Raw genomic sequence first — 23,622 nt, 5'->3', positions numbered from 1 at the left:
CCCCAAATAAGGGCTCTCTACAAGGGGGCAGTCCCGGGCTCCGGAGCCTGCGGCTTGACACCTATTGTCCCCGTTTGGATGTCAAGTGATTTCGCCTGAAGGACCCCAGCTTGGATGTCACTCAAACGCCAAGGCGCTGCCGCAGCGGCCACCGTGGGGAGGTACTGTCCAGAGCCGCAGCGTGGCAGGCACCCGGCGCAGAGGGGCCGGCCCGGCGGGGACGCGGACAGGCGCTCTTTCCAGACAGGCGTTCACGGCGGGCAGCCCCGGGCGGCTTGAAGGCCCCTGCTCCCGCTTGCTCCCGCCCCCCGCCCCCCTCGCCTCCCAGCGCCGCCCGGCTAAGTCCCTCCCGCGCCGGCTCTCGTCCCACTAGGAGCAGCTCAGTGCAGCGGGGACCGGGCGAAGCGGCCTGCGCCCCCGGAGCGCACGCCTCGGCTCGCAACGCAGCGCCACCCTTGCCCCCGTCGGCTGCCCACTCCAGACGCCCAGCGGCTCCGCGCGCGCACGGTGAGCGCCATCCCGGACCACCGAGGCGCCGAAGGGGAAGAAAGGCCGCTGCGCCCGAGTGTCCTTTTTACCTTCGGAGCGGCCCGAGCGGCGGGAGGGGCTCCCCGCAGCCCTCCCCACCCCCTCCACCCCCACCCCGGTCACCCCCAGTGCCCTTCTCCGCCCCTGGCCCTGACCTCGGTCCTCTGGTTCTCGCACGGCAAACGGGTGCCGCCCGACCCGGCGGGGAAACCGTTGCCCTGGCGGTTGGCGGCGGCCGTGCCAGGCCCCGCCCCCCGGCGCGAGCTCGGTGCCCCGGGGCGGGCGGGCAGGGGAGGGGCGGGCGTCCCGGGCGCCCCGCTGGCGGGTCGCGCGCGTGCCCGCGGCCCCCTTCCTGCCGGCGGCGCGCGCCTTTCTCTCCCCCCCTCCCCTCCCCCCGCCGCGCGCGCAGCCTCCCGCCCGCCCGCTGCGCGTTTTGTCCCGCGTCTCGCCCCGTCCGTCTCCTGACTCGCCGCTCTTGTCCTTCCCTCCCGCTTTTTTTTTTTTTTTTTTGCCTCCTCTCTTCTCGGTCTAAAGATGCCTTCGGCCACCAGCCACAGCGGAAGCGGCAGCAAGTCGTCGGGACCGCCGCCGCCGTCCGGTTCCACCGGGAGCGAGGCGGCGGCGGCGGCCGGGGCAGCTGCGCCCGCTTCTCAGCATCCGGCAACCGGCACCGGCGCGGTCCAGACCGAGGCCATGAAGCAGATTCTCGGGGTGATCGACAAGAAACTTCGGAACCTGGAGAAGAAAAAGGTGCGAGGAGATAACGGAGAGGGAGGGCTTGTGGCTCCAGCCCCCCACGCCGGTCTCCGCGGCCGACGGAGCTTCGTGCCCAGAAAACGGTAGCCTCGGGGAGGTGCCTGTCACCTGACCCGACCGCGGCGCTGCCTCTAGGCCCCGGTTACTCACATCATGCCGTGTCGGGCCTTACCTCCCGGTAACGGGCTGCCTAGGTGGTGGGGGCCCATTGCCGAGACATCCTCGGGAACCGAGGCCAGGCATCTCACGGAGGCCGTGGGGCAGACAGTGTGCCCGGTCAGCCGATTGCCTCGTGGAGTCGAGAGGCCCGTGCCCTGTAGCAGTGCCTTTTGCCTCTTAGCACGGCTCGTGGCCGCTGGAAGGGCTCTCGCCCCTCTTCGCAGGGGGAGATGTGTGTGTGTTCCCAAACTGGGGTTGCAGGCCCGCTTCGAGCGGGGCTTCGCTTGGGTATCCCCTCCCCCTTCTGATGGGCTCCCTACGTTTCCCCCTTTGTTTCGATTGTCTGGGTGCTCTGAACCTCACGCCCAGCCTAGTCACGAGGTGTGTTTTTTTTTCCCCCGGTTTTTTTTTTTTTTTTTTTTTTTTTTTGCAGCGACTTTTTATTATAATTTATTTTTGCCTCTGCAGCAGTCTAAGGGGGAGGGGGTATCTTCGATTGCGAGCCTTTGGGGGTGATCTAGATTAGACTGGAGTGGACTACCTCTGGGTCTCTGGGCACATGGAGTGTCTAACATGGCGGCGGCTGCGGGAGAGGGAAGCGCTGTACAGGAGCTGCATTGTGAGCACAAAGCGAAAGCCGAGGGGGAGGGCAGAGACCAAGCAGCCGCCCCGCCTAGCCTCCCCCCCCCAAAAAAAAATCGAGCCACACCCACTCTGTTTTTGGCTTTAATATTTAGCCATTCCGGGCCACACGATGTGGTTACTTAAGTCGGTTTTTTGTCTTACACTTTCAGTGCAGGACAGTGTACCAACACAGTGTATAGGCGAAGGGTCTCCGTAGAAGTGAATTTCTACCTTAAGGAAAGTAGTGGAAAGGGACAAACAGATGGGTAGTACAGTCAGAACGGAGTCAGTTACACCTGGGACTGTTATGCTAACTTGCTCTTTTACCTTAAGTAAAATGTAACTTTGACAACTTAGGCCTGCCAGTCTTTAGGACATTTTCAATTTTGAAAAATTACCATGAAGATTTTTATTTCGTTACAGGATAGGATTGAGAGGAGGAATATTGGCTAAAATCTGAGATGTAGGAAGTTGGAAAAAATAGGATATTTTAAGTCTTAGTCTTGATAGTTTATCATCTACTGACTTTCCCATTTTTGGTGAGTTTGAAACATTCACCTTTTGCTACTTTTCTGTCTCAGTGCTGAACATTTTTACCTTTTTAAAAATTTAATTTCCCAGACTTTATTTGAAACTGAGACTATACATTAATTGGAGATAGCAAGCTTTTTTTTTTGATAATTATTTTGATAAACAAATGTTTTCTTAGTAATTGGAAAAATATTAAAATAGTGAAAGCATCATAAGCTACATTCAAATATGGAATTGTGTGCCCGCATTTTTTGGTACTTTGAGTTTTTGCCACCCTGTGTAAAATTGAGTCTAACTTGGTATCTTTAAATTTTCCTAATGCAGTAAGCAGTACTATTGGCTAATGCTCCAAATGGTTTAATTTTTGGGTTTCTTCTAGTAGAGGAACAAACATGAGCTTTAATAATGTAATATTGTAAGTGTAGATGTTAACGGCTGTAAAATCTTTAAATATAATATGTTCATTAAAAAACAATGCTGAGCCTGGTGGTGGTGGTGGTGGTGGTACACATCTTTAATACACAGAGGCTTTCTGTCTGGGGAACAATGCTGAGTAGCAGTTATTGCATTTATGAGGTGTTTAAGGGTATTTATTGATAAACAAGACACAGAAATCTAGGTTATAAGCCCTATGAAGACTTGAACCATGACTAGCCACTTCTGTTTAGTTGTAAACATTGGAATTCATTTCCCCTAACTTGGGTGAGAGTAATGTTGCTGTCACCTGGTTGGTGATGGTGCATTGCTTTTAATCCCAGCACTCCGGAAGCAGAGGCAGGCAGATCTCTGAGTTCAAGACCAGACTGGTCTACAGTGAGTTCCAGGACAGCCAGGGCTGCACAGAGAAACCCTGTCTCAAAAAAAGGAGTAATGTAATTATTGTTAAAGAGATTATTGACCCAGAAAATACTGCCTTGTGATGTTGTAACAGACAACATCACATAAAAATCTTTTGTATCTGTTTTTTCTGTTCTCGGTGTTTTGGTTGCTAAATATCAGTGAAGATTATAAACCACAGGCTGTGCTGCTCACTAGACTGTTGATGTGGCTTAATGGCTATTACAGTGGAGAGATGCTCAAGGCATTGGATTCTGTACTAATATAAGTACATCTGGTTTTTATTTTTTTTCTTTCTGTTACTGGATGATTTGTCCTGTGAGAGGTTTTCAATAGGACTGAGGTTTTTTGTTTTTTGTTTTTTTTTTGAGACAGACAGGCTTTCTCTGTGTAGCCTTGGCTATCCTGGAACTCACTCTGTAGACCAGGCTGGCCTTGAACTCAGAGATCCACCTGCCTCTGCCTCCCAAGTGCTGGGATTAAAGGCATTGGCCACCACTGCCTGTCAAGATTGAGTGTTTGGCATATGTATTGTACCTAAAATAGGATTTACTCTGCATCAGTTTTGAACTTTTTTTAGCAACTCTAATGCAATAACCATCTTTTTAAACTTAATTTAGCAACTTATATTATTTGTTTCTTACCTATTGATACTACAACCTGTTAGACCAGGAAGGTATCCTAACAAAAGTTACCAGTAGACAATGCAATATCAGATTAAAGCAGAAACCTGATACAGTTTTATTTCATTTAAGAAAACAAAGTTTTTTGTTCATTTGTTAATTTCTGCCATTAGAGGAAAGTTTTTCTATGTCTATTGAGAATACAGGCTTACCATTGGCAAAATATGTAATTTTTGCCTAATAATGGCAAATTTCTTTGATGTTTGGGCTAATAATAAAAAGTATATCGATTGTTGAACAAAAAAATACAACTGTAATACAGAGAATCAGATGTAAACATAAAAACCTTACTTAGAAATTTGATTTAATTAAAAATAATACTGAGTTGGGATTTATTACCTAGTTTCCTTTCAGTACTGAACTGGGCCTTAGGCTATATAAGATACTTGGAAACAAAGTCTGCATTTTAAGAGACACTCGTCTGATAGCATAAAATTTAATCAGTTCTGATGTAAAGGATGTTTTTAATAGATGGCATTTAAAACAACTGGAAACTCTGCTAGGTGAAAGGTTAGATGGTGAGCTCTTGCTTTAAAAAAAGATATTTTTGACCATTCTCTAAAGTAGTATCCTCAACCTGTGAGTTACAACTCCTGGGGAGGATGTTGAATAGCCCTTTTACAGAGTCACCTAAGACCCTTGGAAAACATAGATATTTACATTGCAACTCAGAACAGTAGCAAAATTTCAGTTTTGAAGTAGCAATGAAAATAGTTTTATGTCTGGGGTTCACACAACATGAGGGTCATAGCATTAGGAAGTTGAGCATTAGGAAGTTGAGAACCACTGCTAAAGACTTCATGCACAGTATGTATCTTTATAGTTAATATTATTCATTAAAAATAGCGAGAATAACCTTTCTAGATCTACAGTGTCTCTTGGAATCTTTGGTGCAATTATTGTACAGGGGTTTTGCTAAGTGTTTTGACAGATACTCAGTTTTTAAACTTTTATAGGTATAAATCTTTTCTTGGGCTAATGGAAGGTTTTTTTTTTTTTTGACATCAGATTTCTGGTGAGTTAGCTTCTTAATTGGTTTGCAAGATTCTGTTCATCTGTAGTGCAGAGGCCAAAGTTCTTTAGTTTTGTGTTCTTGTCTCAGAAAAAAGGCTATAATCTTTAATTTGGGAGCAAGCTTATTTTATTTTTTGAGATAGGGTCTCTAACTCTAGTTGTCCTGGAATTTGCCATTTAGATCAGGCTGGTCTGGAGCTCAGAGATTCACCTGCTCCTGTTTCCTGAGTGCTAGGATTAAAGTAATGGGCCACTACACAAGGTTACTTGGTTTTGAATTCACCTTGCCAAGGGGGAAATGATGATGTGTAATTGGTTCTCAGCTCTCTCTTGTGCCCCTTATCCCCCATGGTGTATGTTATTTAAAAAGGTTGTGAATTTCTTTTCTTGGGTGAGAGTAGAATCATGGGTATTATAATGGGTATATTAAATGATAGATTACTTGGCCAAAATATTTTAAAATATTTTGCCTCATAATACTTATATGAATAAGAATACATTTTTTTTAAGATTTATTTATTTGTTATGTATACAGAAGAGGGTGCCAGATCTAATTACAGTTGGTTATGAGCCACCATGTGGGTGCTGGGAATTGAACTCAGGACCTCTGGAAGAGCAGTCAGTGCTCTTAACCACTCAGCCATCTCTCCAGCCCCAATGAGTAAGAGTACATTTTGTGGCTGGGCGGTGGTGGCGCATGCCTTTAATCCCAGCACTCAGGAGGCAGAGGCAGGCGGATCTCTGTGAGTTCAAGGCCAGCCTGGTCTCCAAAGCGAGTTCCAGGAAAGGCGCAAAACTACACAGAGAAACCCTGATTTGAAAAACAACAAAACAAAAAAAGAATTCATTTTGTGTTATATACAGGTTAAGAATATAAATTGTGGAGCCGAGGCCAGCCTGGTCTACATTGTGAGTTCCAGGACAGCCAGAACTACATATGAGACCCTGTCTTGAAGGAGTGAAAGAAAAAAACTATATAGTTTGTTAAAATTTTAAGTAAACAATTACTAAATCTATATTTAGGGCTAGATGAAGATTAATTAGCACTGTCTCATCTTTTCAGAAAATTAGTATTTAGTTGGTAAAAGCATTTTGTCATGACTAATTAACTTTAAATTTTTTACCATGTTGTTACAGAACCTTACACCTTCTTAGTTCTTAAAGCCACCTTAGAATCCAGTCCAATTCATTTTATAGAGAAGCAAATAGAAATGCTTCTATAAAATGACCCAGGTCTGAATGGGTGATTTAATATTTATTGGGATAGTCAGAATTTGTAATGATGTTCAACCTAACTGTAATTGTTCATATTAATTACTCTGCAGAACTAAATAAGCTCCTTTGCTTCAAATTCTTTCAAACTTTTTTGTTTTTTTGTTTGTTTTTCGAGATGGTTTCTCTGTATAGCTTTGCGCCTTTTCTGGAACTCACTCTGTAGCCCAGGCTGGCCTCGAACTCAACAGAGATCTGCCTGCCTCTGCCTCCCAAGTGCTAGGATTAAAGGCATGTGGCACCACTGCCCTCTTTAAAATATTTTAAAGTTTATTTTATGAGTATGAATGTTTGCCTTAATGTATTTAAATGTTTTATATATACCATGTTTGTATAATGTCTACTGAGGAACTGGAATTACAGATGGTTGTGATGATCTGCCATGTGGGTGCTGGGAACGGAGCGGTATCTTTCTGAAGAACAGCAGAATTCTCTTAACAGTTGAACCACCTCTTCAATGGCCCCCTTCTCCTTTTAGAGTCAGGGTCTCACTGTGTAGCCATGACATTCCTGGAATTTGGTATGTAGATCAGGAACTTGCTATGTAGACCAGGCTATCCTCAGATCTGCCTTCTTCCAAGTGCTGGGCTTAAAGGTGTGCACCACTGAATTGGACTATCCTTATGTATGTATGTATGTATGTATGTATGTATGTATGTATGTATTTTAATGTTGTCTGGCAGTTTTTGCAGCCAACGTGAATTGTGCTAAGATTTTTTTCTAGTTTATTTAATGTTTGTGCTTGAGTGTATTTGTGTATTTATGTGGTTGTGAGTTGCTATGTGGGTGCTGGCAAGAGTAGAAAGCTTTCTTAACTGCTGAGCCATTTCTCTAGTCCCTGGTTATTGTTTTAAAGGCCAACATGCAGCTGGATGTAGTGGCATATGCCTTTAATTCCAGCACTTCTGAGGCAGAGGTAGGTAGAGCTCTGAGTTCAAGGCTATCCTGGTCTGCATAGTGAGCTCTAGAACATTCAGGGCTGCATAATCCTAGTCTCAAAAAGCAAAATAACTCCCAAAGATGAAAAGTCTAGTATGCAAGAAAATAACTTTTCTTTGTTGTTAGACTTTTATTAATGTTAAGTTGCTGAGTTTTGTAAATCTGTTGATATAAGAGGTGTGAACATAAGTAATGTCAGGTATTGGGGCATTAATGTAATCAAACATCGAAAATTTTAAATTGAGTTTATTTGTATGTGTACACACACATACTCTAGAGTGTGCTCGTGGAGGTCACAGAACAACTTCTGGGGGTGGTTTTCTTTCCCTGTGAGGGTCCTGTGATGGAACTCAGGTCATCAGTTTTGGTGGCATGTGCCTTTACTGACTCAGCCATTTTCCAGGTCTTTGCAAATGATTTAATATAGTCAGGGCTGGTCTCATTTGCAGTGTAGAAGGATGACCTTGAATTTTTGCCCCTCTTACTGTCTCTGTTTCAAGTGCTAGGGATACAGGTATGTACCACGTGCCCAGTTGAAGTTAAACTCTTAAAAACCTTTAAGTGTTCTTTATCTTGGTAGGCTCGGTTATTTGTTTATTTGCCAATCTCAATCTTGAAATGTAAACCAGGAACATTTGAGGAGCAGGTGACAACTTTTCATCTCAGTTCTTAGATTCCGGCAACTGGGTGTCTTAGTAATTGATGTCAGTCCTCCGAACACAATGGGCATACCCTTAAGGAGTGAGAGGTGAAACAAGCAAAACTCAGCCCAAAGTTACCTGCCTTCAGCTTGCTTTTCCCACCAGCTATGCCAACGCTCTTACCAGAGTACGTCTAGAAAAGGATGGGAGAAAGAGACTTGCCTGGGTAGAGTTCAAAATTCATGCTTCCTTTGGTAGGAGAATTAGATTAGTGTTAAGGGCACTGGCTACTTACTATTCCAGAGGACTGGGCTCAATTCCTAGCACCTATGTGGCAGATCACAACTGTTTGTAACTCCAGTTCCAGAGGCTCTGACACTCGCATACAGACATACTTGCTGGCAAAACACCAATGAATACAAAACAAAAAGAAATCAAGTTTCTTGAAATTCATAATTCCTGAAGAAAAGGGTAAGGTGTGATTGTTGATCAGGCCGCTGAAGAACGCTGTTTCCTTGAGCTTTGTTACTTGGGACCTCCTTTGTATACTGCTCTTGGTATATATAAACCAAAACCTTTTTTTTTTTTTTTTTTGGTTTTTCGACCAAAACCTTTTATTGAGACAGTTTTGTCGCCCTGACTGTCCTAGAACTCACTCTGTAGACTAGGCTGGCTGACCTCAAACTCACAAAGATCTGCTTTGCCTCTGCCTGCCAAGTACTGGGATTAAAGATGTGCGACAGCACTGCCCAGCCACCTAAAGTTTTTTAAAGTTGGTTACCTTATTGAAGGTAAAGATCATTAGTAAACCATTCTGCTGCTGTTCCTCCACACATTATATGTGCTAAATAGGACTGTTTCATACTTTGACTAAATCATTACCTAGAATTTTGCATCATCATTAACAAAACCCTTAAAAATGAAGGGAAAAATCCATTAAACTAGATTAATCCATGAATAGAAAACACTTATTTACTTGCATTGATTTTTTTTTTTTCTTTGCTTTGTTTTGTTTTATAAGACTAGGTTTCTCTGTAGTTTTTTGGTGCTTGTCCTGGATCTCGCTCTGTAGACCAGGCTTGCCTTGAACAGAGATCTGGCTGGCTCTGACTCCTTGAGTGCCAGGATCAATGGTGTGTGCCACTGCAGTCCAACTTTTCTTTCTTTTTTTTTTTAAAGTGAGCTTGGATTTTTATTTTCAAGTGGGCACAATTGATGAGTAGACAATTAGAAAATTTTGGTAAGCAGGATTTTGTCAGTAGTTTTAGTACAGAGGGCAAAGGTAACTCTTGGCATTAGAACCATCGTGAATTATTAGACAATGCATTCCTTATAATATTCTTATTCCAACATAGAAATTAAAAAAACTTGCTGCACATAGTGGTGGTGTGCTCCTTTAATCTCAACACAGGGGGGTGGATCTTTGAGTCTGAGGCCAGCCTGCTTCTGTGTTCTTCAGTTGTGTAGATTGTCTTTTTGAGTAGCTTTGAGAAACAAAGCAACTAATAGTTCTAAGCCCTTAAAAAAAAAAAACCAACAAAAATGTGTGATCATTATTTTTTTCTTCAACTTTCAACTTTTAACTTCTTTTGGGATCGAACTCCGGGCTATGACATACCAGGCAAAAGCACACTTAAGCTTCAGTGTGCTTCATCTCTGGCCCCAAAGTCCAGATTTTTTGTAAGAGTGTGATCAAAGGAGATGGTGTTAGAGCTCTGACAATACCTTTTCTTCTTTCTTTCTTTTTTTGTTTTTTTTCCTTTTTTTACCAACAGTGTCAGTTGCTTCCATTTTTGTATGGACAGTGAGTAAGAGTTGTGCAGGATTACCTTTTTAAATTGTGAAATAAAACTTTTGTATATATAACCTGTTTGAAAAAAATAGAATGAGATTAGATAACATCTAATAAATACCAAGAAATATCTTCCTCTTACACTCTTAATACTTTTTTGTTTAGGGCAGACTAATGCTACACGAACAGGCCTTCAGCATTTGAAGAGAACTGTTACAGATCTTCTGAGTTGTACGTGTTTTCTCCACTATTCTCTGAAAAACTGACAATTTTTGCTGCCTTTATGAATTTTACCAGCTACTAATTCTCAGTGGAGAGTGACTAGGAAGTAACTGCCCATTGCTTAGACAGAAGTGGCATGTCTCTAGGTGATATGTGGGGAATGGAGGCATTAGTAACTTGAAATAATATCTGGAGAAGTCACTAATGAATATGGAGAGTTGAAAGGAAGAGAAGTCTTTACCTTTCTGTGTCTGGATTTATGGGGTTTTAAAAGTATTACTAGATTTATTTGGCTTGGGAACATAAAATACAGTTAGGTGCCCATTTATTTTAGGCTTTACTTTAAAGGAATTTGTGTTAGGTTAGGATCTCATTAAGAACAGGAGTTAACCTGGTTTTAATTGAGTAATTTTAATATTTTTGGAGTTTCACATCTGTGTTTCTTTGAAAATGCATAATTAAATATGTTTTCTTGCTGGGTGGTAGCGGCGCACGCCTTTAATCCCAGCACTCAGGAGGCAGGAGCCAGGCGGATCTCTCTGAGTTCGAGGCCAGCCTGGTCTACAGAGCGAGATCCAGGACAGGTACCAATACTACATATAGAAACCCTGTCTTGGGGGGAAAAATGTTTTTTCTTTGGGGTGGCTCAGCAGTTAAGAGCATGAGTTGCTCCTGCAGAGGAACCGTGTTCAATTTCCAGGGTACACATGGTGGCTCACTACCATTGGTAATTCTTACTCTACCAGTTCCTGGGGAGCTGAGTGCCTCTTCTGACCTCATTGCACCAGGTCTGCATATGATGTACATGCATACAAACACTCATAAGAAAAAAACAGATAAATTAAAAAATTAAAGATTGTTTCTTTAGTGGGAATTGTTGATTATAATAGAAAAGTTTGGGAGTACATTTGTCACAGATACCTCCATCAGTAAAGGGGCTTTGAAGGTGATATAGAACTCTGGGAAGGATGGAAGTTGAAGATGCACAGCTGCTCATAATCTCAGGTAGAAAAGGGAAGCAACAATAGAGGCAGAGGCAGAAGTGAAATATAGTAACTGGAATTCAGTGATCTAAAAGATGTTAAGGTAGATGTGATTTTTCTGGGATTTATTATGGCAAGTTATTTTACTTCTGTCTTTTAGTTTACAGTTAGGTGAAGTATGATTAATAACAGTGCCTCACTGATAAGGTTAGCTAGAGGTTAGTTAGAATTTCACATAGTACTACTGACTTTTGAGAGAACAAAGAAACTAGACTTAGAAAGGGCAGACTAGCATTTGGTGCAGTTATTTCTCTAACGTGGATTCTAAAGTCTTCAACTTTTGAATATAGTCAGACTTCGATTGCATGGTTTCTTTTAAAAGATTCGTTGTTTTGAGAAATGCTCTGGTTTTATCTTCCTCATATGGTACTATCAATGAAAATTTTAATACGTTTCAGGATATGTAGTAGTTGAAAAAAAAACCTAACTTGAATTTTACAATTGGTGTTTCAAGACATGAAGGGCAGATTAGTGCTAATTAATAGTGTGGTATGCTTTCTAATGAAGATACATACCTTTTTATGCTGTGAGTATAGTTCTGTTTTGCAGGGAAGAAAGGCTTTCCCCGTTTTGTGCTTAGGATCTAGGGTAGTTGACCAGTTGTTTTTAGTCACTGTTAGATGGCCATGTTCTGGAGGCAGGGAAGAACAAATCTGCCTCCTGCCTTTTATCTTTGCCCCCTTGTTTTATGTTTGACTTGGGAGTATAACCAGTCCTCCTACATTTATTTACTTACTTTATAATGTGAAATTTAAACCCAAATGAATAAATTTCTAGTTGAACTTAATTTGAATTGGAAGTAAAAAATCAGAGCGCAAGTCTTAAGATAGTGTCATTTGTTTCTAGTCTGTTTAAAGATAAGGTGACTGGTAGTATTGGGCAGTGGGAGAACTGCACCGCTTTCCTTCACTAAAGGCTACTTAGCAGTTAACTTTGCTAGCATGGCAAGCTATTTTTATTCTGTGAAAAAGCAGTAGACTGTTGAGGCTTTCTGTCTAGTACAAATTTTTGAATTCATTACTGAATTAAACCATAAACCACTTTTAACTGCTGGGGCTTTAGTTTATGACCAAGATTTAACAGAAGCACTACTTCTCAGTAGAAGGTGGTAATTCAGTGAGTAAGCTTTCCATGGTTATGATAAAATACCTGAAAAAAAAAAATCAACTTGGAGACAGACAGATTTACCTGTCTTCATCTGAAGGCAGAAACACAGTATGGAACAAAGTTGCTAGTCATGGGAGTTGGGAAGCAGAAAAGGGGAAGGGATTGGGAACAAGACACTTCTAATATTTATTACCTGTCAGGTTGTAATCTTATATAGATCAATTCATTGGTGAGGATTAATTAATATCATCTAGTCACCTCCACAAATCTTGTCTCAGAACACTCCTGCATTGGGATCAAGGCGTGTGCCTTGGGGAGGAATTTCAGGTGCAGATTTTTTTTTTTTTGTTTTCCATCCTCCCTTTTTTGTTTTCAAAATCCTAATGGAGTATTTGAGTAAGAGTTAGAATTTGGAGACCCAAGTAACAATGTAAACCCCATAGTTAGTGGAGACATGAATAGCTGAAATAGAAAGCACAAACTGCCTAGTCACAAACCAACTCCCACCAACACTGGAGTCCTGACTGCAGTAGAGACAGAACCACACTGACTCCATTATTCCATGTCCACTTCAGATGCTTTTGAGATCTCACTTTACCCATGGTACTGGTTCTGGTACATATGGATCATAAGTCCATTTGGGGAAAACTCACTTAGAGGTTCATTAATACTGTATCCTGAGATTTTTAACTTTCTGTCAAAACTGCACTTCATATGGTCATGGGTATCAGGTGCAAATCTTAACAGATATTCAGATCATGAGTGGATTTTTTTTTTCTTATCCAGTAGTTGCTGGGTAAGATTATAAGTTGGTTTAGAAACCAAACCATTCAACTTTTTTGAATTGTTTATAGTTGAACCTTTAAGCAACTTGTTTCTATAAATTAAAATTTCTGGGCTCTACTGGACTTACTATTACAAGGGAATTACTCTGTGTTTGGCCTATATGGGTCTCAAACTTAGCTATGCACAGTATCATAAAGGGCATGATAAAATGCAGATTGCTGGAACCCAGTGTCACGATTTTGTGTTTGTAAGTTTCCCTGGCTGATGTTGCAGGTTTGAGGGCTACGCTTCAGAAATCACTGACTTAGAACAATAGAGGCTTTGCTTTGTAGAGATTTGGTTGTATGTAATAGTGAACAGAGTTCCTTTCTAACTCATCTTTCCATGCTGGTAAAATTTTATGTCTTATCAGTGATTCTGTATTATATATGCTGATAAGATAACTAGTCCCTTGGGGTTACTTTTATATTTAAATGTAGAAAGTATTACAGTTACAAAATGACCCATGCAATGCTAAGAAGAAACTATTACAGTGGCTTCATTTGTCTTACTCAGAAAAAAATATATATTTTATTTTCATTGAGTAATTTGAGGAATTTGTGACCAAAGAACTGTAGTCTGCCTTTTGAAAACCTGATGGAGGTTCTTGAGATTGTGTGTGGCTTATGCACCTCTTCCCTCACAGTGAATACGTTGTTGTATGTAGCAATCCTCTTTAAAACTGGTGGTTCTCAAGGTAATATGGTTTGGGCAATTCATAGCACTCACATGGAGGCACACAACTTCTGTAACTCCAATGGCCCCTGTGGGTATTGCATAGACACATAGAAATAATACACCCATGCATAAAATACAAGTAAAAATGAAAAAAAGTGTAAGAGAAAAAGAAGAAATTATTGTCAAGGAACTCTATGTGATTATACTTATTTGAAATACTTTTCCTTTAAGTTAGAGTTCTGTTTATCCTAGTTCTTAACAGTAGTTGATTGACTTGCTGACACTTTCATTGTCTGAATCTTTTGTGAAGGGGAGTCTTTAAAGCTTGAGCCTGGGAAATCTTTTAAGTTTTCTATTTTCTTTTTTTTTGTTTTCCAGACAGAGTATCTTTCTTTGACTGTCCTAGAACTGTGTAGACCAGGATGGCCTCAGGCTCAGATCTTCCTGCTTCCCAAGTGCTAGGACTAAAGGCATGTGAAACTATGCCTGGCCAAGTTCTCATCTTTACAAAGATAATTTCAAGTGACAGGGTTATTGAAATCCTATTCAATTTCATAGAGGCAGCACAGTGGTTACAGTGTATAGACTGTAGCTGAAATGGTAGCTTCATGTTATTTAAGGTAAAATAGAACAAATACACTTCTGAATTCATTCAGGAAAATAGACTTTATGCCATCTATTTACCATGAATGCTTTGAAGACTGGAAGGACAGACAGAAGCACAGAATTTTAGCTTATATGTCCAGTATGCACATTTGAGTAGAAAAGTATCTTAACCATTCCATGACTCTCATGTCTGAGTGATGATGGCATCTGTTTTTTAGTACCAAAGTAAGCAGTCTTTTGTTGACTTACGTACTAGTATTTGATGTCTCTGATTCAGCAGTGGTCAATGTTTAAATTTATTTCTTAGTTTACTGTTAAATTTCAGTTAGATGAATATAATTATGCTGTAGTATATCTGAAAATTTAGATAAAATTTGAAGTAGGCTTTGAATATTGGTTAGGTGTTCTCATGTTGGCATGGTTAAACTGAATTTATTCTTTCTTTCTTTGATGTAGGGTAAACTTGATGATTACCAGGAACGAATGAACAAAGGAGAAAGGCTCAATCAAGATCAGCTGGTAAAGATGTCCATGTCTTACTCAGTAAAGGCTCAGTGCTTAGTATTAAAGGAAAATTCTGTGCTTATGTTTCTAGTAAAAATGGGTTCTGTTTTTGTCATTTTAGGATGCTGTATCTAAGTACCAGGAAGTTACAAATAATTTGGAGTTTGCAAAGGAATTACAGAGGAGTTTCATGGCATTAAGTCAAGATGTAAGTAAAAGATAATGTATAAAATACTAAAACTGAAGTTAGTGGAAGCTTGGTTATATTTGGGGTTAGTCCCTTCACTACTGTTGATAAGCCCTCTGCCAGGTGTGGAGATTGGAATCAGTTATAGCCTACATATTTGCCAATTTTGTGTAACTGAAATACTTTTTGAAAAGGACTGAGTTAAAGATAGGATAAGCATAATTACATGGAAGATCTGAGCTGCTTTAAAATTGATTTTCCATATATTCCTTTAATTCTATACAGACATAATATTAATTTCATCAGTGTCCTTAAGTGATATGACATTTACTGCTCTTAGCTCTTGATCCAACAGAAGGCAAGTTTTCCCTAAATACCTGTTCATATGACAAAGGTCTTTGGTAATAGAACAAAAATTAAATACAAACAAAGTCAAATAATTTTTTGAGACCAAAGAACATTTTTAATGAATGTCAGCTTATTTGAGGAATGGCTAACAATATGGGAATATTTGGGGCATGAAATTGTGAAATTTGAAGAAAAAGTGTGGAACTTGGAAATCATTAAATGAAGTCACTCAAGCTCAGAAAGACAAATATACAGCATGTTCTTTCTCATGAGTGGACTTTAACTTATAATTGTTATGCATATACATACATATACATACATATACATACATACACATACATATATATACATACACATATATATATATATGTAGGAGTGAGTAGGTTCTGGTAGACCAGGAGACTGTGATGGGTCCCATAAAGGGTTTTAAAGAAAAGCTCTAAGGAAGTGTTTTGGGAAGGGTAATAGAACATGTGACATGAAAATAGAAGGGTGGAGGAATAATGGGGATTGGAAGAATGCAAGCAGGGATGGGGCCAACTATGGCGGGGAGAGACAGATGTGAGGGAGGATCATTCAAAACTAAGTATGAATGAAAAATACCAGAAAGAAACCTGTTATTTTGTATGGTAATTAAAAAATATAATACACATGGGAAATACCAGGTTAGTGTTTATTTGGTAAATGAAAAGTCTTCTACATAATGAGAGACAATTCTCACATGATTTAGGAGACTTCAGAGCTCAGATTACTTATTCAGGAATGAGATTCACCTTGGTTGAGTCCTGATTTCCTGATTGCCTTTTTTTTTTTTTTTTTTTTTTTTTTTTTTTTTTTTTTTTTTTTTTTTTAGTAATTGTATGACTTTGACCAACTTATCTAATTTTGTTGTTCCTATATCAAAAGTTTCACAGACTGGGGCTGGAGAGATGGCTCAGAGGTTAAGAGCACCGACTGCTCTTCCAGAGGTCCTGAGTTCAATTCCCAGCAACCATGTGGTGGCTCACAACCATCTGTAATGAGATCTGGCGCCCTCTTCTGTATACATAATAAATAAATAAATCTATCTTAATAAAAAAAAAAAAAAAAGCCCACAACTTAAAAAAAAAAGTTTCACAGAAAAATAGAGCTAGTAGGGTGGAAGCAGAGAAGAGAGACAGATAGACAGACAGACAAGGCCATCGCAACACCTCAGTTTTCTAATCTATAAAATAGTAATGTATCCTTTTTATAAAACTCCTTGTGAGTGTGTGATACATAATGTATTCCAAGCATTCAGTGTTATTGTCATATTTTATAATTGAGTAAAGAGGTATATTTTAGTAATTTGCCTAAAAAAGAGAAAAGATAATTGAATTTTTTTGGGGGGGGGGTGCGTGTTTTGAGACAGGATTTCTCTGTGTAGCCCTGGCTGTCCTGGAGCTTGCTCTGTAGACCAGGCTGGCTTTGAACTACAGAGATCTGCCTGCCTCTGCCTCCGGAGTGCTGGGATTAAAGGCATACGCCACCACTGACTGGTGATAATTGAATTTTTTAACCAATGCCTTAGTTTGTTTTATGCCTGTCTTAGTCATTGTTCTTTTGCTGTAAAGACACCATGACCAAGCAACTCTTATCAAAGAAAGCGTTTAATTGGGGACTTGATTTCAATTATAGGGGTTTAGTCTATTATCACGCTGGTACATGGGCAGACATGGTACTGGAAAAATATCTGAGAGCTCTACATCTGTATCCATAGAGGGGGATAGAAAACTGGGCCTGGATTGGACTTTTGAAACCTTAAAGCCCACCTCCAGTGACACTTCCTCCAGTAAGGCCACACCTACTCCAATAAGACCATACTCCCTAATTCTCAAATGTTGCCACTCCCTGATGATTAAGCATTCAAATATATGAGCCTGTGGGGGCTGTTCTTATTCAAACCATAGTGCCTTTTTAATAGATTATCAAAGATTGGGCAGTCTGTAAAGAATAAAAATATATTTCTCAGTTTGAGACACTGGAATTCCAAGATTTGTAAGATATTGGCATCTGGTGAGGTCCTTAGAATTGTGTATCTCAAGACAGAAGAGGGAAGAACAAGAATGTGACCTTAACTTTCATAGCCTTATTCATGGCAACATTTACCGGTTCATCAGGGTGGTGCTCTTAGGACCGAAGTAATTGGTCAAATACTACCTCTCAGCATTTGAACTGAGGTCTTTACATTTTGAACAAACGAATACAGGGTGTGGGGATTACAAAGAAACTGTAGTAACTAAGTGGAAGATACTTATACTTGTTTAGGTCAGAACTTTAAGCTCCATGTACCATTTTTCTCCCTGACCCTTCCTTTTCTAAATATAGTTTATTTTTTAAAAGAGTTAATTTACTCTGATCCTTTGATACAGCTTTTTACAAGTATTAGACTCTTATGTTTTTTTATTTTGTATCTACAAAGAGTAGCATTAGCCTCTCTCTAATCTATCTTTTCTTGCTTACACCTGCCCCACTTGAGTTTATATTTCATCAACATTATTATTATAAAAGAAACCTTTGGGCTAGGGAGCTGAGTTGGTAAAGTGAGGACCTGAGTTAGATCCAAGAACCATGTACAGACCAGGCATGCTAGTACTTGCTTGTAATCTCAGAACAAGGAAAGTGAAGACTGGCCTCCCTGAGGCCTGCTATCCAGCCAGCCTATCCTACTTAGTGAGCAGCACCAGGCCAGAGAGAGACCCTATCTTAAAACAAACAAAGTGGATGGCACCTCAGAAAGGATGCCTAAGTTCCTCTGGCCGCCAGGAGTGTGTGTGTGTGTGTGCATGTGTTTGCACATGTGTACATACATATGCGCACTTGGACAGTTATTTCTTTAGGGTGTTTTTTTTCTTTTTTTCACATTCCTACTTCTCTTCCTGTTTTCTGCCTCCAGCTACCTTTGAAAGACCTTCCTCATTTAAACTGCTCCCAACATTGAAAAGCTCATCCATTTCAATAGACGGCATTTTCACCTTGTAAGCTTACTTGCCCATCCTAACTTACATCTTATATACATATACTGTATATTTACTTTTCATTTATTGCTGTGATAACATTTATTTCCTCTGCTGGCAATATAAATTACCTTGTTATTGCAATCTTCATTCTTCCATTCTTCTCTTTTAAGTTTTAAAAAAATTTTTTTAAAAATTATGTTTTGTGGGTATTTTGCTTGTTATATGTGTCTACCATATGTGTGCAATATCTTTGGAGACCAGAAGAGTGCTCACATCCCCTGGAACTGGAGTGAATGGTGGTTGTAGTGTGATCTATGGGTGCTGGGAATCGAACCTGGGTCCTCCAGAAGAGTAGTTGGTGTTCTTTGACCCCCTCCAAGCCAACTTTGCAATCCTCAAATTATAGGTCTGTATGTATATCTCTGTTTTGTTTTTTCCCATGTCAGTTCATTTAGTGAAGCTTGAGATGGTAGGGAAGAGTGAAGGAAAACAGTGCCATGACTCTTGAAAGAACTTTTACCTTTCTCTATCCCTAAGCTGATGCTAAACATGATAGAGAGGAGAGACTTACTTGGCTTTGATGATGTCCTTTATCCTTTCAAGGGAAGGACGGGGAATTGAAAAAAAAATACTTCATACTTTATCTAACTTATACAGTATATTTGTCTCTGTCATTATTTTTTTCCCAGTTCATAAAGACTGAATTTTATTTACTGCTTTTCAAATATTGAAACTCATTTCTTATACCATCAATGATTGTTTGCAGCAAGGAGGAAGTGGTGGATTTTTGGCTTGTTCTTACAAGTTAGTAGAAAGTACTTAAGTTGGAGTTCTGATGTCTCATGTTTATGTTCTTTGGCAGATTCAGAAAACAATAAAGAAGACAGCACGTCGGGAACAGCTTATGAGAGAAGAAGCAGAACAGAAGCGCTTAAAAACTGTTCTTGAGTTACAGTATGTATTGGATAAGCTGGGAGATGATGAAGTGAGAGCTGATCTGAAACAAGGTTTGAATGGAGTGCCGATACTGTCTGAAGAGGAACTGTCCTTATTAGATGAATTCTACAAGTTAGTGGACCCCGAGCGGGACATGAGTTTAAGGTATGCTGAGATGTGGCAACAGAATCTTAGAGGTGTTGCTCTAATTAACAATTGGAAGGTGTTTAATGTGTTCTTTGTTGTTACAAGGTTAAATGAGCAGTATGAGCATGCCTCCATTCACTTGTGGGACTTGCTGGAAGGGAAAGAAAAGCCTGTATGTGGAACAACCTGTGAGTATTAGATAATTCTGATTGTATAGCTAGGAATCTTTAAAATTTTCTATTTAATATTGAAGACATTTTATTAGTGTATGAGTAACAATTTACATTTAGGGGTTATTATTATTATTATTTTTTTTAGCATGCCTCAGTGACATCCTTTGTTTCTTGTATTTGACACTTTCATTGGGCAAGATTTGTAAATTGCTTTTCTTCTGCCATGAAATGCTTCCCTCCTAGATATTTAACATCTATGTTAGCTCTTGCTCAGTTATACCAGCAAAGCTTTGGTAGTCTCACTTTGACTAGGTCCAAATCTGTTACTTTACATCATGGAATTTTGTCATTTTTATGTTTTGATGACCCCTTCCATTAGATAATAAAATTAGTGTGCACTGGGTGTGGTTCTTATGCCTTTAATCTCAACACTTGGGAGGCAGAGGCAGGCGGATTCCTGTTAGTTTGAGGACAGCCTGGTTTACAAAGCAAGTTCCAGGACAACCAGGGCTACACAGAGGAAACCCTGTCTTGAACTCCCCTTGCCCCCCAAAAAATAAAAGATTGTTTTTTAATTGTGTGAGTGTATGTCTGTATAGTATGCATGTAAGTTCAGGTTTCTGAGGTGGTTATAAGAGAGCGTCAGATCCCTTGGTTTTGTCAGATGTTTGTGAGCCAACCCATGTTAAATGTAGGTCCTTTGTAAGAGCAGCAAGTAAGTACTCTTTTTCTTAATCTCTGAGCCATTTCTCCAATGCCAAGAACATGCCTAACACGCACACGCACACACAGTATGTGCAACAGAAATGCTTATTGAATGAATAATCTCAGCTTTATTCCCTCTTTACTTGCTTACTTAATAATGTAAGTAGGTTCCTGTTTCCTTCCTTTCATGCTGTAATTTATGTATTTGTGTTTTACTAACATGATTAATTTTTCTTATTGCTATTTTGTAGAATATTAAGTATTTCTTTTCAAATCTGGTATTGTCAGTAACACTGTAATCCATTTTTTTTTTTAAATAGATAAAGCTCTAAAGGAAATTGTTGAGCGTGTTTTTCAGTCAAACTACTTTGACAGCACTCACAACCACCAGAATGGGCTGTGTGAGGAGGAGGAGGCAGCCTCGGCACCCACAGTGGAAGACCAGGTAGCTGAAGCTGGTGAGTACTTGGGAAGATAGTAGTTTTAGTATTGGTTCTGGACTTAACTTTCCATTTCCTTTGATACAGGTTTTTAAAATACATATATGGTTATATCTATACTTAGATTTTAAAATGCACATGGAGCATGGCAAGGATTTTCAGATACATTTTTGTCTGACTTGTACAGTTTTTACTTTTTACCATACCAACATAAAATATAATAATGTGAATTTTAAGAAGGAGGGGCAGAGAAAGTGTAGAACTCATGGTCTTGAGCTAAACAGCAAGGGATTCTTTGCAGTTTGTGTTTAGCATCGTAATGAAACACTAGTGTGGCTAGATAATCTGCGTACTTTCATGATAATTCTTAAGTTGATGAGTAATATACTACAAAATTTTTGGAGTATTTTAAAGCATGAGTTCAGATTTTGATTGCTTGAGGTAAAAACATACTTGAACACCAGCTATCTGACTTGGGGTAATTACTGAGTACTCCCAAGTTCCTGTTTAGCAGGTTGTGCAGTGTGTGAGGGATGAGAACAGGAAGGCACATGGTAAATGATCTCCACGTGCTGTTAGGTCTAGCCAGAAGTGGAGACTGCTGATTGGTGGAGTACAGGTGAGACAGACTTTTTTTTTGTCTTTCTGATTTTTGAGACAGGGTTTCTCTATGTAGCCTGATTGTCCTGGAACTCACTCTGTAGAACAGGCTGGCCTTGAACTCACAGGGATCCACCTGCCTTTGCCTTTCAAGTGCTGGGATTAAAAGTGTGCGCCACCACCGCCCAGCAAAACAGACTTTTGTGTTTTTAGTTTTTCTGCTTTTACTGACAGATGGAGAAGATTTTACTGTTTTTCTCCTTCAGACAGTCTTAGTATATCATTTCCACTGGTCTGGAACTCCCAGATATCTGCCTGCCTCTGCCTCGGAGTGCTGGGTTTAAAGGTGTGTACCAAGCTGGGCATGTTTCAAGGCAGGTGGATCTCTGTGAGTACAAGGCCAACCTGGAGTTCCAGGACAACCAGAGCTACATACATAGTGAGACCCTGTCTTGAGGTGTGTATACCTGCATGTTATTCCAGGCCCAATCTAGAAGGTTTTTATTTTCAATATGCTTATCCTAGAAACTACAGTTAACGCTAAAGTAATTCATCCTGGAATAAAGTAACTTAAAAATACAGTTACTGACTGTAAAAATGGTAAATGTAAGAACTTTTCACTAATATATTCAGACTCCTTGTATGTAATGGTAAAATATTGTAAGAGTTTAAGTGGAACTGATAACATTAAAACAAATTTATATTTTTTGATATCATTTACATACAAACAGACTTTTTTTTTCTTAAGAGCAGTTTTAGGTTCACAGTTAAATTGAACATAAAGTGGGGTGGAGAGATGGCTCCCTACTTAAGAACACTGACTCTTCCTGCAGAGGACCAAGAGTTTGATTCTAAGCACCCACAAGATAGCTTCCAACTGTCTGTCACTCCAGTTTAGAGGATCTACCACCCTCGTCTGGCCTCTGTGGCAACTGCACATGCATGATACACAGACATACATGTAGACAAAACATCCATTTAACTTAAAAACAACTTAAATTGCTATCACTCTTACAATTCCATAACTTTTTTACTACAGTATCAGAGGTATATTTGTTACAGTAGACAAACCTAATTAATATGTTATTACCTAATTATATGTGGCTCCCCCTTAGCTCCTTGTACATTCTGTAGATTTAGATAAGTATGTAACAGGTTTCCACCATTATAATTTCATTGACTTAAATAGATATCTTCTGTTTCATTTCCTTTTTAACTCTAGAACCTGAACCAACAGAAGAATACACGGAGCAGAGTGAGGTTGAATCAACAGAGGTATCATTTCTTTAAAAAAATTAATACTACCTTTATTCTTCTGTTTTTGAAACAGACATCTCAAACGTTGACTTTTCTTTTCAGTATGTCAACAGGCAATTCATGGCAGAAACACAGTTCAGCAGTAGTGAGAAGGAGCAAGTAGATGAGTGGGCCGTTGAAACAGTTGAGGTAAGAGTTCTTTGTATTGTAAGATTAATGTCTTTTGACATGAGTAATTTTTTTTATATCCTGAGAAAAAATAGTTTTTTTGTTAGTTTTTTGTATTTTTGACACATTTGTCAAAATACATGGTTTTGCTTTTGATTATCTCACTTTTAAAATTTATGTTTAATATATAAGAACGTTTTGCATGAGTGTATGTTTGTGTACCATGTGTTCCTAAGGTCATTCAAAAACCAAAAATGGGTACCAGATAACCCTTGAACGAGAAGTTGTGAACCACCATGTGGGTTCTGGCAATTAAATCCTGGTCCTCTGGAAGAGCAAGCAGTCAGTGCTCTTAAGTGAGGAACTGTCTCTCCAGCCCCCTTATTTGTTTCTTGATGACATATTGTAGAAAAATCTAGGCTCCCACCTTATGAAGAGTGTGAGTGCCATCATCTTTAACTTTATTTTAAAAGCTGTTTTTGTTACTAGACTTTATGGATTTCTGTTGTTTCTTGATGTAGTCTCTGACATAAGTCCCTTTTAGGACCTCATCTCTAGTTCATCAGTCCCCTTCATATTTCTCTGTAGTTCGAAATAAAATAGATTGAAAAGTAAGCTAAAACGCCACACCCTAATTCTTTTAACTTAAGAAAACTAGAAGCAATATATTAATCCAAAACATTAACTTTATTGGGGCTGGAGAGATAGCTCAGCGGTTAAGGGCACTGACTGTTCTTCCAGAGGTCCTGAGTTCAATTCCCAGCAACCACATGGTGGCTCACAACCACCTGTAATGAGATCTGGTGCCCTCTTCTGGCCTGCTGTTATACATACTGTATACGTAATAAATAAATTAAAAAAAAAAATCTTTAAAAAAAAAAACATTAACTTTATTAGTTGTGTTCCTTTTGAAGAACCTTTT

General features: G+C 39.8%; 1 protein-coding gene across 3 annotated transcripts in view; it reads left to right on the top strand.

Moving 5' to 3' along the window:
* Positions 1-332: 332 nt before the first annotated feature.
* Caprin1 (cell cycle associated protein 1) overlaps positions 333-23,622 on the top strand; it is a 38,970-nt gene continuing 15,680 nt past the window's right edge. The window contains exons 1-9 of one of the 3 annotated variants that reach the window (XM_028877910.2): positions 333-507; positions 1,063-1,278; positions 14,714-14,776; positions 14,883-14,969; positions 19,137-19,375; positions 19,463-19,545; positions 20,556-20,693; positions 22,498-22,550; positions 22,635-22,721. In XM_028877910.2, coding sequence (XP_028733743.1) covers positions 1,063-1,278; positions 14,714-14,776; positions 14,883-14,969; positions 19,137-19,375; positions 19,463-19,545; positions 20,556-20,693; positions 22,498-22,550; positions 22,635-22,721 — 966 coding nt within the window. In that variant the 5' untranslated portion in view covers positions 333-507. Of the gene's footprint in view, positions 508-964; positions 1,279-9,981; positions 10,008-14,713; positions 14,777-14,882; positions 14,970-19,136; positions 19,376-19,462; positions 19,546-20,555; positions 20,694-22,497; positions 22,551-22,634; positions 22,722-23,622 lie in introns of those variants that run through there. The other 2 variants (XM_037205055.1, XM_037205056.1) reach the window with 2 other exon arrangements.

The sequence above is a fragment of the Peromyscus leucopus genome, chromosome 4 (assembly GCF_004664715.2).
Source record: "Peromyscus leucopus breed LL Stock chromosome 4, UCI_PerLeu_2.1, whole genome shotgun sequence".
In the NCBI taxonomy this organism is placed as follows: Eukaryota; Metazoa; Chordata; class Mammalia; order Rodentia; family Cricetidae; genus Peromyscus; species Peromyscus leucopus.
Note: the sequence above shows the minus strand (reverse complement) of the source record. Positions and strands in the feature narration are given on the sequence as shown.